This window comes from Rana temporaria, chromosome 11, assembly GCF_905171775.1.
Source record: "Rana temporaria chromosome 11, aRanTem1.1, whole genome shotgun sequence".
NCBI lineage: Eukaryota > Metazoa > Chordata > Amphibia > Anura > Ranidae > Rana > Rana temporaria.
In genome coordinates this window covers 20800271-20816926 of record NC_053499.1, presented here as the reverse complement: position 1 = coordinate 20816926, position 16656 = coordinate 20800271, and the positions used below count along the sequence as shown (strand labels likewise).

At 45.2% G+C, this 16656-nt stretch overlaps 1 protein-coding gene across 6 annotated transcripts in view; it reads left to right on the top strand.

Moving 5' to 3' along the window:
- Nucleotides 1-16656, top strand: part of ANO1 (anoctamin 1) — a 231002-nt gene that overhangs the window by 147002 nt on the left and 67344 nt on the right. For all 6 annotated transcript variants that reach the window (XM_040328142.1, XM_040328141.1, XM_040328144.1 and 3 more), the window contains 3 exons: nucleotides 173-224; nucleotides 6522-6577; nucleotides 16314-16352. In XM_040328142.1, coding sequence (XP_040184076.1) covers nucleotides 173-224; nucleotides 6522-6577; nucleotides 16314-16352 — 147 coding nt within the window. The remainder of the gene's footprint in view (nucleotides 1-172; nucleotides 225-6521; nucleotides 6578-16313; nucleotides 16353-16656) is intronic.

Here is a 16656-nt window from a genome sequence, read left to right as displayed (position 1 = left end):
TTGGAGACCACTGGTAATAAACAAAAGAAAAAGACAATCTAATTTTTCAGTGATCAGATTTAATGGGTTTTGTGGCTAAATCCCAATAGATTCAGACAAGCCTCCTTCTTCAGTTCACAACCTTGTCCCCTTCACTGTCACTGATGACCTAACTGTCGTGTTCTTCCTACAGGTGTATGAAATCTTGAAGCGAACAACCTGTACAAAAGCCAAATATAGCATGGGTAAGCATACATTCACATGATTTTTTTAAATATAGGATTCATGGTGAAAAGTTGAATAAAGGCAGCGTTATTGTTTTTGTTTTGTTTTTTTCCGTAATTGGCACAGCCACACTAAATTATAATTGTACAATTTCCTTTAGATTTATCAATAGATGTGTAGTACAGGAGCCAACCTAAACTATTCAGTTCAGTATGCCCTCACGCTACACATTTTTTGGTAAATCCAAAGGAGGCATACATTCAGATTGTAATGTTTGTGGTGAGCTTCATGCCTCATTAATTTTGAATATAGTCTGCTGTTGTGAATGGTAACTTGTATGGAAGTAATGGGATTTAATTACCTGGATGATAAAAAAATATATATTGGGGGGGCATATGGAATTGATCTAGTGTATATGCCCTTATTTGGAGTTTTCTGATCCCGAAAGACCCTAAAGTTGTGGTACTCCATGAACTGCTCAGGGGCAGACCTCACAGCTCCCAGTGGTTAATCTTTCTTTCTTTCTTTCTTTCTTTCTTTCTTTCTTTCTTTCTTTCTTTCTTTCTTTCTTTCTTTCTTTCTTTCTTTCTGCTGGAATTTGGTGGAACTCAATTCCGCCACCTCTGGCTCAGGCTCTCTGCTCACCACTATCACTTGTAAGCACAGAAGTTGTATTTTACGTCGTTTGCGTAAGTCGTATGTGAATGGGGCTGGGCATAAGTTACGTTCACGTCGAAAGCATTGAGCCGACATATCTTGGGGAGTATTTGCGACGTGATTATGAGCATGCGCCGTTCGATCGGCCATGCATTTACATGGGATCACGCTTCATTACAATACAACACGCCCACTGCCTTGCTACTTTGAATTATTCGGGCTTACGCTGGCCCATTTACGCTACGCGGACGTAACTTTGGGAGCAAGTGCTTTCTGAATACAGTACTTTCCTCTCAATGTTACGTCGGCGTAGCGCATCTCATATAGGCCCGCTCAAAGATTCGACAATGTATCTGATTTGCGGCCCCAGACTTTAGGGGGGGTTGCAGAGTGTGGCCAGTGGGAGAAGAAAATGTCCTGCCATTGTTGGTGTCGGTGAAAGAAATGATGCCCCATTGTTGGTGTCGGCGAGAGGAAGAGTTCCCTGTGGTTGGGAGGAAAAGTGCCCCAAGGACCAGATAAAGGAAAGTCGGGAGACCGCTGCTTTAAGGCTCATACACACAGTCACACATCCAACAAACTTTCCCTTGGATTTTTGTCTTAATTGATTTGTCCGGTCACACCCATAGCATACACACGGTCAGACTTTTCTGCAAACTTTTCTAAAAATTACCCAACATCACATGGTTTTTCTGCTCTTTTCTGCTCTTTACCGCCACCCTTTGGTAAACTTCTGCTATTGTTGGTTGATTTTAACATTGGTTCTGAGCATGCGTATTTGCACTTTGTCCAAAAGTTGGTTGGCTTGCTGTACACACAATCAGACAAGGCACCATCGGACTTTTGTTGCAGAAAAGTTGGTCCGTTTGCAGACCCAACTTTTTGTCGGATGAAACCCGAAAAAGTTGGTCCGATGGAGCGTACACACGGTCACACAAATTAGAAAAGTTGACGATTTTGAAGTTGGTTGGCAAAAAGTGTGACCGTGTGTATGGGGCTTTAGACTGACAAAGCCTAATAAGCGTTCTATCACTTCCCGGTCCAGTGATCTGGTTTCACTAAACACACAGGGTATCACTAGGACAGGAAGTCAGGAGAAATCCCTTCCATGGGAAAAAAAGCAGCTGTTAAAACCTCATAGACGTTCTAATCTGTCCCTATTTATGCAAAACAAAGAATATTATATTCACAGTAAGTATAGCGCATGAGCAGTGTTTAACCACAAACATTGCAACATGCCCGCACTTTTGATGTTCATTAACATGGAAAGGTGTGGAGCCCTCCGCCTACACTTCTCGTATGTCTACTCACATTGTTCATAATCTTTCTTTTTTTTTTTTTAAGAGTCTCTTTTTTAAGAGGCTGCTTCTGATATTCTCACTGTAGCATCTCCGTCCTTGAATAAAAAGCAGAGGGATTAAATGGCTTTTGACTGTTCCTTAAACTAGCCAGATTTCTAAGAACAGAGCCTGTGACCAATTTTCCTTCCCTGGACTGGTGTAATGAAAGCTCAATGTACTCTATTCATGTTGTCTGCGGTAGAGGTTCATCCAGCCTAAACCATTATATGATGCTTACATCATGTACAGAAAGTTCTGAAAAGATTATCTTATAAAGCAGCTGTGTGTACAATTAGGAATTGCTAAGAAAGTGAAATATACACTATATTGTCAAAAGTATTGGGACACCTGCCTTTACACGCACATGAACTTTTAATGGCGTCTTGGTCCATAGGATTCAATATTCAGTTGGCCCACCCTTTGCAGCTATAACGACTTCAACTCTTCTGGGAAGGCTGTCCACAAGGTTTAGGAGTGTGTCTATGGTAATGTTTGATCATTCTTCAAGAAGCGCATTTGTGAGGTCAGACACTGATGATGGAGAAGAAGGCCTTGCAGTCTCCGCTCTAATTCATCTCAAGTGTGTTCTATTAGGTTGAGGTCAGGACTCTGTTCCTCCACCCCAAACTTAATCATCCATGTCTTTATGGGCCGTGCTTTGTACACTGGTCCAAATAATTTGGTGGAGGGGGATTATGGTGTGGGATTAGCGTCAATTGGGACAAATCTCTCATCTTCCCCTATGGTCAGTTGCAGCCTAGGCCTAATACCAATACTCCAGCTCAATTGGGTTGATGAGTTTAGATACCTGGGGATAAAAGTCTTTATAACTCTACAGTCCTATGCTGACCTAATTTGTCACCCCGTCTACAATCCTTCTCCTAAACAATCAACCTACTTAAAATTATTTTCTTACCTAAATTTTTGTATTTCTTCTGAAACATTACCATTACCTAAATCCCTTTTTGCAAACGTATTCTCTTTTGTATGGGCAGGAACAACCCCTTGCCTTGCGAAAGACTCTACAACTCTTTCTTACTCTTGCCGCAAATTTGGGCTTCTCAAGGTGTCATAGCGTTAAACATTTTTATGTTTGGTGGAAAATTGATGGGCTTGGCTGAGCTTAAGGCAAAATATGGTCTCCCTAACTGGATGTTATTTAGATATTTACAGTTGCAAAATGCAGTGCTAACACAGTTTCCCGTCCCTATCACCCTCAATTCTGACCCTCTACATAGGTTACTCTCTTCAAGCGGGTAAACCTTTGTCATCTATCTTACCAATCGGCTTTCTAAAAAATGGCAGGTTGCCTGTCACAAACTGGAAAAGTATAACTAAAGGCATACCTTTTTTGTGTAGATGGATTAGAACACCTGTCAGGTTTTTATTGCGGTCTGTGCCTCCCATTAAGGAGATTTACCCTCTCGGTTTGTCCTATCTACCATTAACATTAAAGTCTAGGTTTTTTTTTCTCTAAAAAATAACAAACATGTTATGCTTATCTGCCCTGTGCAGTTAGTTTTGCACAGAGCAACCCAAATCCTATTCTTCTCTGGTTCCTCTATGGCTCTCCTGGCCCCTCCCGCATCCCGCAGGGGCTGCTGCACACAGAAAGCTTTTCATCTTAATGCATTAAGATAAAAAAAAAACTTTTGCCTTTACAACACCTTTAAAAGTAAAAGAAAATCCCCAGGTTGTTCCCAGAAAAGTAATAGAGGGGAAATCTACCCATGGGGACTCTAGTTCTGGTGACGTGGGTGGCCCCAATGGATTACCTTTATTTCCTCTCCCTTCCTGGTTTGACTTTGGCACAGGAAGTGAAAGTAATGCCGCGTACACACGATCAGTCAAACCGATGAGAACGGTCTGATGGACCGTTTTCATCGGACCAAACCGATCCTGTGTGGACCCCATCGGTTATTTATCCATAGGTTCAAAAAAAGCAATCTTGTTTTAAATTTAACCGATGGATACCTAACCGAGAAAAAAAACGATCGTTAGTAGGCACAACCATCGGTTAAAAATCCATGCATGCTCAGAATGAAGTGGAAGCATTGAACTTAGTTTTTTTTCAGCACGTCGTTGTGTTTTACGTCACCGCGCTCTGACGTGATCGTTTTTTTCATGTCCATCCGATGAAAACGGTCCATCAGACCATTCTCATTGGATAGACCGATCGTGTGTACGCGGCATAAGTCTCTGCAATGGGAAACGGATGCAAAAAAATGATGGGTTATAACCCTCCCTTACTCTATACATTATTATTACTCCAATACCTTTAATACTTGTCTCTGTTTCTGAGAGTATATGTGATGGTGTGTAAACACTATGGCCTGCTTATACTTGTAGTGTCGCTCTAAGCAAAAAATAAAAATGTTTATGGTCCTGCTGGTACTCAGGAATGGGGTGCCGGCATGAAATATCATCACCCATTAGTGTATAATATAGAAATGCCACTCTCCCAATCCAGTGTTACGTGTGAGAGATGGCCTCAGCCTTGTACTGCATGGAGTGGTTCAAGGCTGAGGCCATCTCACACATGGTAATTACACAGGCTGGATTGGGAGAGCGGCACATTTTCTAAGTATATTATACACTACTGGATGGCGTGTAAACACTAGTTATTAATTTTAAATAATACTGTACGTGTTTTGTGTCATCCCTGTGATGTAGATTATGACCACAATTTATGTTGTACTGCTTGCAAGCCCTATAAGCTTATGTGATGAATGGAGATGTTGACCGCACTTATGTAAATGCTTCTATTTCTAATAAACATTTCTTGCAGCAGACAGACTTGTAGTTTCAATAGGCTGCGAAGACGCTGATGAGCGATTTTTGTAGACCACTTCAAACAGAAAGCCAGAGGACATGTCTGCAGGAGCCCACATTGATCTACTGTTTGTGTGCAATGCTTTCCAGGCTCCTGCAGGAACAAATAATAAATGCATATTTTTTTTTACTGTAACAATTCTCCAAAAATGTACGCATTTATTATTTTTTTGTAAAGGTTATCTTGGCTTTTAACACAACTCAGTATTTATTATTCAATACATTTTATCTTTCACATGCAGCTAGTACAATTATTTCTTAAAGCGGAGGTCCACACAAAAATGGAACCTCCACTTTTCGGAACCCTCCCCCTAGGTATTTGCATCCACTTCTGGGCATAGACCCCCGCGGGGGTTATGCCACTCCCCCGCTGTCTTATGTAAAACACACAGGTCCCAGAAGACAGCAGGGACCTGTGAGCATGCACAGTAGGGATTCGGGAAGTGAAGCCGCTAAGCTTCCCTTCCTGATTCCCTCTCCGAGGATGGCGACGGGGGCAGCTGAGAGCCAAGCGATTGACATCGCGGGCACCCTGGACAGGTAAGTGACCATTTATTAAAATTCAGCAGCTGCAGTATTTGTATCTGCTGGCTTTTGTTTAATTTTTTTTTTTGGCGGACCTCCGCTTTAAATTCAGTTAGTATAAGTACCTGAATTAACCTTGGCAAAAGCCTTATATAATCCCCTGTACAGCAGCACTCATGCAAGGAGAGGAAGAGGCAGCACTGAGAGCCAATTGGGTGAACTGCATTCAGAAGTGCAGAAAGGAACACACTGACCGGGTCAGAGTACAGACTTATGACCTCATCAATCGCCTGCTGCTCCTTTTCCTATCTAATTAGCAGGCTGTGGGCAAGGAGATGGCATCACTGTATTCCTCAGCTGTAACAGAGGCAGTGATGCCATCCCCCTGGCTGTGCTGTATGGTAGATTCTTAGGACTGAATGGATAGCAACGCAGAACTTTTGGCAGGTAAAAAATTTTCATATATGGATCTTGCGTGTATTTTGATGATTACGTGGCCAGCAGCTACCATCTGGCTGCCGCCAAGCACCATATTTTATCTTCTAAATTTCTTGGGATGTACATTTTTTTGATTGCTGCAACAGTGATACCAGATGGTCCCCCTGCATCGTACAGCATTCTGACCTGTTTCTAGGCACCATTTTTCTAGAACTGGAAGGAAGAAAAGACATTTAGCAAAACATAGAATAATTATATGGCTTGGTGTGAACAACAAGCCTATGACAGCAAGGATGTGGCAGCCAGACGTAATGCGCGTCGTCTGCACTATTATTATATTTAGCTTTAATTATAAGCTAGTTTTATCTTCAGGGTGTATCGCAACTTTTGTCGATGGGGGGCCCCCAGAAGAAGCGGTATTTCTGAAGCTGCACAATGGAATTTACCAGAGATGCATAAATAACATGGACATCTTTACGATATCTTTTTATTTACATATTGTAATTGTGTTTCCCTGCTCTACAGGTATTACCAGCCTACTTGCTAATGGCGTGTACAGTGCTGCATATCCTCAGCATGATGTAAGTATTCATGAAATTTTTTTAAATTTGGACTTTGGGAATAAATCCTGCTGATTTTTAAATACACAACCATTTTCAATTCCTTGCCTTCTAATAATTGCTCCAATGATTGCCATCCAGCATTTTTTTTTTTTTTTTTAAGTGTATTTTGTGCGTGTACTCGAGAGAGGAGCCAGACTGCAGGAGTTGGGAGTAGGCAGGCCTCCCCCAGAGGCAATCTGCCACCTTTCTCCATGCCCCGGGTGGCAATGGGGGGTGTGTGAGGGGGTCCTCCCACACAGCCCGCCCTACCTGCTCCGCTTTGAAGCCCAACGGGGCAGAGGGACTCCCTATAAGGGAGTCCCTCTCAACCAGCCCCGTTAGTCCTTCGCCTCTCTTTTTTTATTAGAGACCGCGTGGTCAAAGTGCGTGCATGTTAACCCAATTTCGAGTGCGTGTAAGTGTGGTGGTTTTTGTGGGAGGGGGGGTGGGCGTACTAAGCGCAGGCTTACCTCACATAGCGCACCCACCGGGAGCCGGGCTGAGACCACCAAACTCAATTCACATGTAGCCGAGACCGGGATCCGAAACCCCTAGCTGCAGAGGTAAATGGCTTGTCAGCGCAGTGCCAATTGCCTTGAGCCACCGCAGCTCCCCGCCATCCAGCATTCTGATAAAATTGTGCACATATGCTATATCAACCCATTGATGGCAATGGCCATTTCTGTCTTCAGTTGCATAGGTAGTCTGGTTGAAAAAAGACACAAGTCCTTCCAGTTTAGCTTGATGCATATATCAAGAATGGCCACTATTCTATGGCCAAGTCTAGCACATGTGCATTATTTAACAGCCTGGGCATATCCTGCAGTAAAAATACTACTCCAATCTGATGTATGTACTTCCAAATCTGCTGAGAGGGTCGATGAAAGGTGAAATCTGAGATCTACTATAAAAGAGCACTTGGAATCTGGATCTACATTCCTGATCTGTGTGCTTATTTGGTGCGTCAATTTGCATACTTGGATGACCCAAATATACAGTACATGGGGCAATGGGGATTCACTAGAAGAACTCGGCTCAAGTCTTCCACTTTTCTCTGAGAACAGTTGGCCAACTGGGCTGTGTGCACTATTTTGGAGGCGTCTACACACAATTGCCATCTTGTCTATTGGTTTAGTCATCAGAGTTTACAATGGCATTTGTCTGGCCAAATCGGATTTAAGCAGCAGTACCCAACCTGCGGCCCCTTGGTATGTACTGTGTGGCCCTTTAGGGACTCTGCAGACAGTGGTCTGTTTTGGTTGTTGCTCAAGCTAGTGAAGGAAAAATATTCTTTATAGTTACTACTAGAAAGTAATGGTTCGGTTTGTTTTAAAAAAATTTATATATATTTCTTTATCGTACATCACGGGACACAGAGCGGCATTCATTACTATATGGGTTATATGGAGTACCTTCAGGTGTAGACACTGGCAATCTCAAACAGGAAATGCCCCTCCCTATATAACCCCCTCCCATAGGAGGAGTACCTCAGTTTTTCCGCCAGTGTCTTAGGTGTTAGTCATGGTTTAGCTTGCCTCCACATCCTTGGGATTAGGTGAGCTAACCGGTTCTGTCCAAAAAAGCCTCAGCGCTAAAGTGGTCAGTAACCAGACCCCAAACCATTGGGGTATAGCCCATAATGCTTTTCTTTTTAGAGAGCTGGACCCTGGGCCCAGAACTTAGAAACCTTTGGGTGCCTAATGTTTCTGTTGCCAGAGTGCTATATGGGCCCAGGACAGTGGATCCTTCATAGGAACCCAGGGCCTGAAGGTCTAGACATCCCCACCGAGATGGGGGAAGATTGGGCCTCTTGCTTGGCAAAGTCCTGCGGCATGGAGCAGGTAAGTGAGGGGAAAAACTTGCGGAACTTGGTTCTTAGCAGGTTTTTTCTGGGGGGTCACAGGGGACATGCCTAAAGTTATGCACTGCATCTGGCAAACTAGTCACATATCATAAAGATAGGATGGCTCTATATGTATTATTCCCCATAAGATGTGACCTCCCTTGTAGTGTTGGAAAAGCATTGAGTGGGGCCTGTGATATAAAAGTATATGTGTGTGTCAGAGAGCTGTGCTTACCTGCAAGCCTCCAGGCGATGCTCCATTCAGTCTTCCTCCTCACGGCCTGCAAAGCAGGCAAAACGCCGACCTCCTCATGGTTGCAGGCTGCAGTTTGCTGGAGCAGAGAGGTCCCTTCCTCCCAACCCCACCCCCCCCCTGTCGGGAGGGGCATTTCCTGTTTGAGATTGCTGGGGGGGAAGGGCGGGTCAGTGGCTTAAGGAAGGGGCGGCCCTTCCTTGTTTGTTCCATATAGCTCATTCAATACTTTGGAACTGAGGAGGAAAGACCAGAACGGCAAGCACGGGGCGCCGAGGACACACAGTGGCCAGAAAGAATATTGCAGTCTTCAGAAAGACTGTTTTCAAGCCTAGGAATAGGCTGTTTCTTTTCCATCTCATAGTTTTTCTTGCAATACTACTCAGGGGGACAGAATGTTTTTTCTTTCCTAGATTTGAAAAAAAAAAAAAAAAGATTTTTTTTTGAAAAAAAAAAAAAAAAAAGTGTCATCTAGGGGAGAGGAAGCATTTTTTATCCCCCAAACAGGTGTTTGGGCATTTAACTATTTATAAGTCCCAGGTACCAATAAGTAGCAGGTGTACCTCGGTATTGTACCATGGCATCAAAAAACAAGGGTACAAGAGGTGGGGATTCCCCCAGAGAGTCTGAGGTCTCGGACAATGCTATGCCGCTGCTTTCCCCACAGGGAGCCTTGGGGCCATCGGGATCTGGGGCTGGAGCTGACGCGGGTCAGTCCAACCCTAAGATGGTCACGGAGGAGGTATTACTCACCTCTTTAAAAGAGATGCAGAAAAGCATGGGTAAAATGATAGCCGCAGCTATGCGGGGCAGTAAGCGGAATAGATCTCCGTCGCCCGAGCGCGGACCCTCAGAAGAGGAGGTCCTTTCCTCAGGGGAATTGGACGACCTCTTGGACAAGGACCAAGTAGGTTCAGGGATCGAAGATCCGGATACAGAGGAGTCTGGGGCAGTCTCCCTGAGGGAGAGCTGGTGGATTCAAGGATTGTCGGACTTGGTCCATAGGGCATTCAACTTGCCAGTACCAGATCTCCAGGTATCGACGGTTTCAGCTTTGGGCTCACTGAGGGCGCCTCAAAGCAATGCTGTGTTTCCGATCCATCCTCTATTAGAGGGAGTTTTGTTCCAAGATTGGAACAAGCCAGATAAGATCTTCTTACCACCTAAGAAGTTCTCTGTCCTATATCCTATGGAAGAAAAATTTTCCAAAAGATGGGCTACTCCTGCAGTGGACGCAGCCATCTCATGTGTTAACAAATCGTTAACATGCCCTGTAGAAAACATACAGGTGTTCAAGGATCCAGTTGATAAGCGCTTGGAAGCACTACTTAAGAACTCCTTCACTACTGCAGGGGCAGTAGTACAGCCAGCTGTGGCTGCGATTGGGGTCGCTCAAGCATTATCGGATCAATTTAAGCAGATGCTTAAACTTATTCCTGCCCAGCAGGCAGAAGAATTTTCGGATGTCCCTAAGGCCATATGTTTTACGGTAGACGCAATCAAGGATTCTATCCAGCAAGCGTCACGTTTATCGTTATCCCTTATCCATATGAGAAGACTCTTATGGTTAAAAAGCTGGGAGGCTGAGCCCCCATGCAAGAAGCTCCTGGTAGGGTTCCCCTTCCATGGAGGACGACTCTTCGGAGAAGACCTAGATAAATACATTCAGACCATTTCAAACGGCAAGAGTACTCTCTTGCCAACTAAGAAGAAGGTTCAGGGGCCTGCGTTTAAACGACAGTATTCCCCTGGGCAGGGGCCCTCTAATGCCAAGCAGTATCGACGGCCTCCTGCAAAAGCAAACTTCGGCTTCAACAGCAAATCACAAGGACAGGCTGTTAGAGGCAAAAGGCAGTGGTTTCGCAAACCAGCAAAACCAGCCCCCAAGCCAACCTTATGAAGGGGCGCCCCCACCCACGAAGGTGGGGGGAAGGCTGCGACTCTTTTCAGAGATTTGGGAAGCCAGCATTCCCGACGAGTGGGTACGGTCTTCCGTGGCCACAGGCTACAAATTAGATTTCCTAAGGTTTCCTCCTCCTCATTTCCAGGAGTCGAGGATTCCAAACGATCCGCCTCGGATTCCGGCCAGTCCTGGAACAGGGGCTGGGTTTCTACTCCAACCTATTCATCATCCCCAATGGAGATGTCAGGCCAATTTTGGACCTAAAGATGGTAAATGCATATCTAAAGATCCGCTCATTTCGGATGGAATCCGTGCGGTCAGCAGCTGCCACACTCCAGAAGGACGACTTCATGGCGTCCATAGACATAAAGGATGCCTACCTTCATGTTCCAATTTATCAGCCACATCAAAGATATCTACGCTTCATGGTGGCTTCGCGTCACTTCCAATTCGTGGCGCTTCCCTTCGGGTTGGCTACGGCCCCCCGGGTGTTCACGAAGGTCCTAGCTCCGATCCTAGCCAAGCTAAGGATCCAAGGGGTCACGATCCTAGCATACCTGGACGACCTCCTAGTCATAGACCACTCGTCTCCCGGCTTGGAGCGAGCAGTGGCCCTCACGGTCCAATACCTCGAGAGGTTCGGCTGGGTCCTAAATCGAGAAAAGTCAGCTTTCCAGCCCACAAGGCAGTTGGAATATCTCGGCATGAGATTAGACACAGAACAACAAGGAGTGTTCCTACCTCTGAGGAAGGTAAAAGCCATCAAGGAATTAATCCTACTGGTTCTAAGCAAGAAAGAACCGACTATTCGCCTATGTATGAGGTTACTAGGCAAGATGGTGGCCACGTTCGAGGCGGTACCATACGCCCAGAGCCACACTCGCATCCTACAGGCAGCCATCCTGTCAGCATGGAGCAGAAGGCCACAGGCCTTGGATATCCCGTTGCCGCTCTTATCAAGAGTCCGACAAGGTCTGTGTTGGTGGTTAGACCCTCAGAATCTACTGAAGGGGAAGTCTTTCAGCCCAGTGGCTTGGAAGATAGTGACCACAGACGCCAGCCTGACGGGCTGGGGAGCAATTTTGGATGGTTGCACTCGCCAAGGTACTTGGGCAAAGCCAGAGAAGCAGTTGCCCATCAACATCTTGGAGCTCAGAGCTGCTCGACTAGCCCTCAGGGCTTGGACGTCAAAATTGCAGGGGTTCCCGGTGAGAATTCAATCAGACAATGCCACGGCCGTGGCATACATAAATCACCAAGGGGGAACCAGGAGTCAAGCCGCTCAGAGAGAGGTGAGCTTGATTCTCCTATGGGCAGAGGCGCATGTGCCCTGCATATCGGCAATATTCATTCCAGGAGTGGACAACTTTCAGGCGGACTTCTTAAGCCGCCAGACTCTATGGCCGGGGGAATGGTCTCTGCATCCACAAGTCTTTCAAGCACTCTGCCAAAGATGGGGAGTGCCGGACGTGGATATCATGGCATCGAGACTCAACAAGAAACTAGACAGGTTCATATCCCGCTCAAGGGATCCGATGGCCTGCGGAACCGATGCGTTGGTTTGCCCTTGGCATCAGTTCAAACTTCTTTATGCGTTTCCCCCGCTCCAGTTACTACCCCGCCTGCTGCGCAGGATCCGGGTGGAACACATACCAGTCATCCTGGTAGCTCCAGCATGGCCCAGAAGGGCATGGTACTCACTCATCCTAAAGATGGTAGTGGGAGACCCTTGGACTCTTCCTCTACGGCCAGACCTGCTATCGCAAGGTCCGATCCTCCACCCTGCCTTACGGCATCTAAATTTGACGGCCTGGAAGCTGAATCCCTGATTCTCAGGGGTAGAGGTCTGTCTCAGAAAGTAGTCTCTACCCTAATCAGAGCCAGGAAACCGGTCTCTAGGGTGATTTATTACAGGGTCTGGAAGGCCTATGTAGGCTGGTGTGAGTCCAAGCGATGGCTTTTCTCGCAAAATTACCATCGATAGAGTATTAAGTTTTCTCCAGCTAGGAGTGGATAAAGGATTGGCATTAAGCACAATCAAAGGACAGATTTCTGCTCTGTCAGTGTGGTTTCAGCGGCCGCTGGCCACCCACTCGCTGGTTAAGACCTTCCTTCAAGGGGTCTTACGTATTAGACCTCCAGTTAAATCCCCGCTTTGTCCGTGGGATTTAAATCTTGTTCTGTCAAGTTTACAGAAACAACCGTTTGAGCCGTTGGCTGAAATTCCTTTGGTTCTACTGACAAGGAAGTTAGTATTTTTGGTTGCCATAGTTTCCGCAAGAAGAGTTTCGGAGCTAGCGGCCTTATCCTGTAAGGAACCATATCTTGTTTTTCATAAGGACAGGGTCGTTCTCCGCCCTCATCCTTCCTTCCTACCGAAGGTCATATCCAGTTTTCATTTGAACCAGGATTTGGTATTACCATCCTTCTTCCCTAAACCTACTTCCAGAAAGGAAGGGTTGCTGCATACCTTGGATATTGTCAGGGCCATGAAGGCCTATCTTAAAGCTACAAAGAAGATCCGGAAAACAGATGTGCTGTTCATTCTACCGGAGGGGCCCAAGAAGGGGCAGGCAGCTGCAAAGTCCACCATTTCTAGGTGGATTAAGCAATTAATCACTCAGGCCTACGGCTTGAAAGGGTTGCCTCCTCCAGTATCATTAAAGGCTCATTCTACTAGAGCCATGGGCGCCTCCTGGGCAGCACACCACCAGATCTCTATGGCTCAAGTTTGCAAGGCGGCAACCCGGTCTTCTGTCCACACGTTTACAAAATTCTACAAGTTGGACGTAAGAAGGAATACTGATACTGCCTTCGGGCAGGCAGTGCTGCAGGCTGCAGTTTGAGACCCTCGGATTCCGGGGGCTCCTCTTTTTTGAGTTAAATTTAAAATTTAAAATTATTTTTCTCAACTAAGTTGGATTTATTATGATTTGAGTATATCTCTAAATTAAATCCTTTTGTCTTGGAGATGTTCTCCCTCCCCTCATTGTAAGCATTGCTTTGGGACATCCCATATAGTAATGAATGCCGCTCTGTGTCCCGTGATGTACGATAAAGAAAAAGAGATTTTTAATACAGCTTACCTGTAAAATCTTTTTCTTGGAGTACATCACGGGACACAGAGCTCCCACCCCTCTTTTTTGAGGACCATTTTGGGAGGCATACTGCTTGCTACAAAACTGAGGTACTCCTCCTATGGGAGGGGGTTATATAGGGAGGGGCATTTCCTGTTTGAGATTGCCAGTGTCTACACCTGAAGGTACTCCATATAACCCATATAGTAATGAATGCCGCTCTGTGTCCCGTGATGTACTCCAAGAAAAAGATTTTACAGGTAAGCTGTATTAAAAATCTCTTTTTTACCTATCTATCTACCATATATACTCGAGTATAAGCCGAGTTTTTCAGCACATTTTTTTTGTGCTGAAAATGCCCCCCTCGGCTTGCACTCGAGTCACCTTTTTTGGACTTTGGGGACCCGATAGCGGCCAAACTTGGCACACATGTAGCCCCACTCTTCCTCTACAAGTGTGCAAAGTTTGTTGTCCAGGGGACCAGCGGCCGGGGAGCACCGTTTTTTTTTTTTTTTTTTTTTTTTTTTTAAGCTGGGCTCCCCTTCCATACACCCACTTGTTAAATGATAATTTCTCCGGTGACTTTGGGGACCTGGTGCAAGCCGTAGGTCCCCTGGACCCCAAACTTGGTACACATAGCCCCAATTTTCCTCTACAAGTGTGCAACGTTTTTTGTCTGGGGGACCTATGGCTGGGGAGCACCGTTTTTTTTTTTTTTTCTCATAGCCGTCCATAGACTCCCTTGTTAAACGGCAGTCTAGTCATGGGCACAGTGAGGCATGCAGATGGACACCCTAGGCCTATACTCGAGTCAATACGTTTTCCCAGTTTTTTTGTGGTAAAATTAGGCACCTTGGCTTATATTTGGGTCGGCTTATACTTGACTATATACGGTACGTGTATATATAATTTTTTTTTTTTAGAAATGGCAGTGGGGCAGTCTCATGTATTGTGCTTTCAGGCAATGGCTGTCTTGTGAAGCTTGTCCCCAGTCCTCCACAATAATTCCTTCTATAGCATGTCTGCAGTATTGGGCCGTCTTCAGTTTTCTGAAGCGTTACATTTACTGAATATTGTGTACAACCCTTTGGTGATATCAGGGACAGCACTTGAGGCCCCACATAAAAAGTTATGACATCACTCATTAAATCAGAGTTGCAGTACATCATTTGTCAGAGTGTAATAGAAGGTGCTGCAATGCTTGGCAAAGCCCCTTATGGAATGAGTAATGGCGCTGTGTGTGCGCTACTTTTCAGGTATTTTACAAGTGGCGTAGGAGAGATTTGAACAACCAGAGCAGATGTAATTGGTTGGAATTTGCTGGCTGCAGAGTATCATGCAGCTGCAAGCTATTTAAGCCCATGCCAGAAGCACCCCTGATGCAGCACCAATAGGAGTGACAGCCATCTGCCCATGTTAATTAACTTATCGCTGTGTTGGTTAGCGACGTTTGGTCATCCAGTAATTAGGTTGGAGGGACAAAAGTAAATTTTATAAAAATGTGGTCATTATGCAAATTGTTAGCTCCAGCCTTTAAAGCTAGACTGTTTGTTTCTGAAATGTCAATATCTATGGATTATTGGGTTACCCCATAATAAACTCTGTGTCCTTTGTAAGCCATTAAAACCATTTCTGTGTGTAACTGTGTACTTCTTTTCGGGTTTTTTATTGCTATTGTAATTTAGGCTTCTATGTCCCATACCATGTAATGCTGGATATTTGAGCTAGCTACCTTACTTATTGGAATAAAGAAGTTCTGTGAGTTCTACCCTGTGTGTTGACTAGAGTCAAGGGGCCGGATTCAGAAAAGAGATATGCCGGCATATCTCCTGATACGCCGTCGTATCTCTGAGTCCGGCCGTCGTATCTATGCGCCTGATTCATAGAATCAGTTACGCATAGATATCCCTAAGATCCGACAGGTGTAAGTGACTTACACCGTCGGATCTTAGGCTGCAATCTCACGCTGGCCGCTAGGTGGCGCTTCCGTTTGTATACGCGAGGAATATGCAAATGAGGAGTTACGCCGATTCAGAAACGAACGACCGCCCGGAGCTTTTTTTTTTACGTCGTTTACGTTCGGCTTTTTCCGGCGTATAGTTACCCCTGCTATATGAGGGGTATGTGCGGCGTATCCTATGTTAAGTATGGCCATCGTTCCCGCGCCGAGTTTTAAATTTTTTACGTCGTTTGCGAATACGGATGGACGTAATTTACGTTCACGTCGAAACCAATGACGTCCTAGCGACGTCATTTAGAGCAATGCACGCTGGGAAATTTTACGGACGGCGCAGTTCGTTCGGCGCGGGGATGCACCTGATTTAAATTTTACACGCCCCCTACCTGCGGAATTTGAATTCCGCCGGGGGATTTACGATACGCCGCCGCAAATTTACAGGCAAGTGCTTTCTGAATAAAGCACTTGCCTCAAAAACTTGCGGTGGCGTAACGTAAATGAGATAGGTTACGCGGATCTAAAGATCCGCTCACCTATCTGAATCTGGTCCACGATCTATTGTGACAGCAAGGCATAGTCATGTATTATGAGGATCAGGGGATAAGAGATCGATCCCAAGTACTATGTTACTTTACCTTGAGGGAAATTTAATCTTCCAAATATTATTTTTCTTTTCTTCTAGGGGGATTTTGAGGATGATTGTGAACCCAATGACCGGAAGGTATGTTTCTGTGAAGTTTGAGGGTGTTCTTCAATGCCTCTGACACCCTTTGTAGCTGTCGGCTTGTAGTTCTCAATGCACTACCATGGTGCTGTGGAGGCTTTAGGTTGTATGAAGGAGCTCAGGGGCAGCATTTTGTATCTATTAAAATATATATTTTTTATTTACTCAAAACAATGTTATTTGGCAGTGCTACACAGTACATGTAACTTACTGATGTGACAATTGCATTTAATGGGAATAGAGAGAGGGGGGATTTATCAGCAAATTTAATTCCAGATCCCAGTCCTGATATTATCAAGGG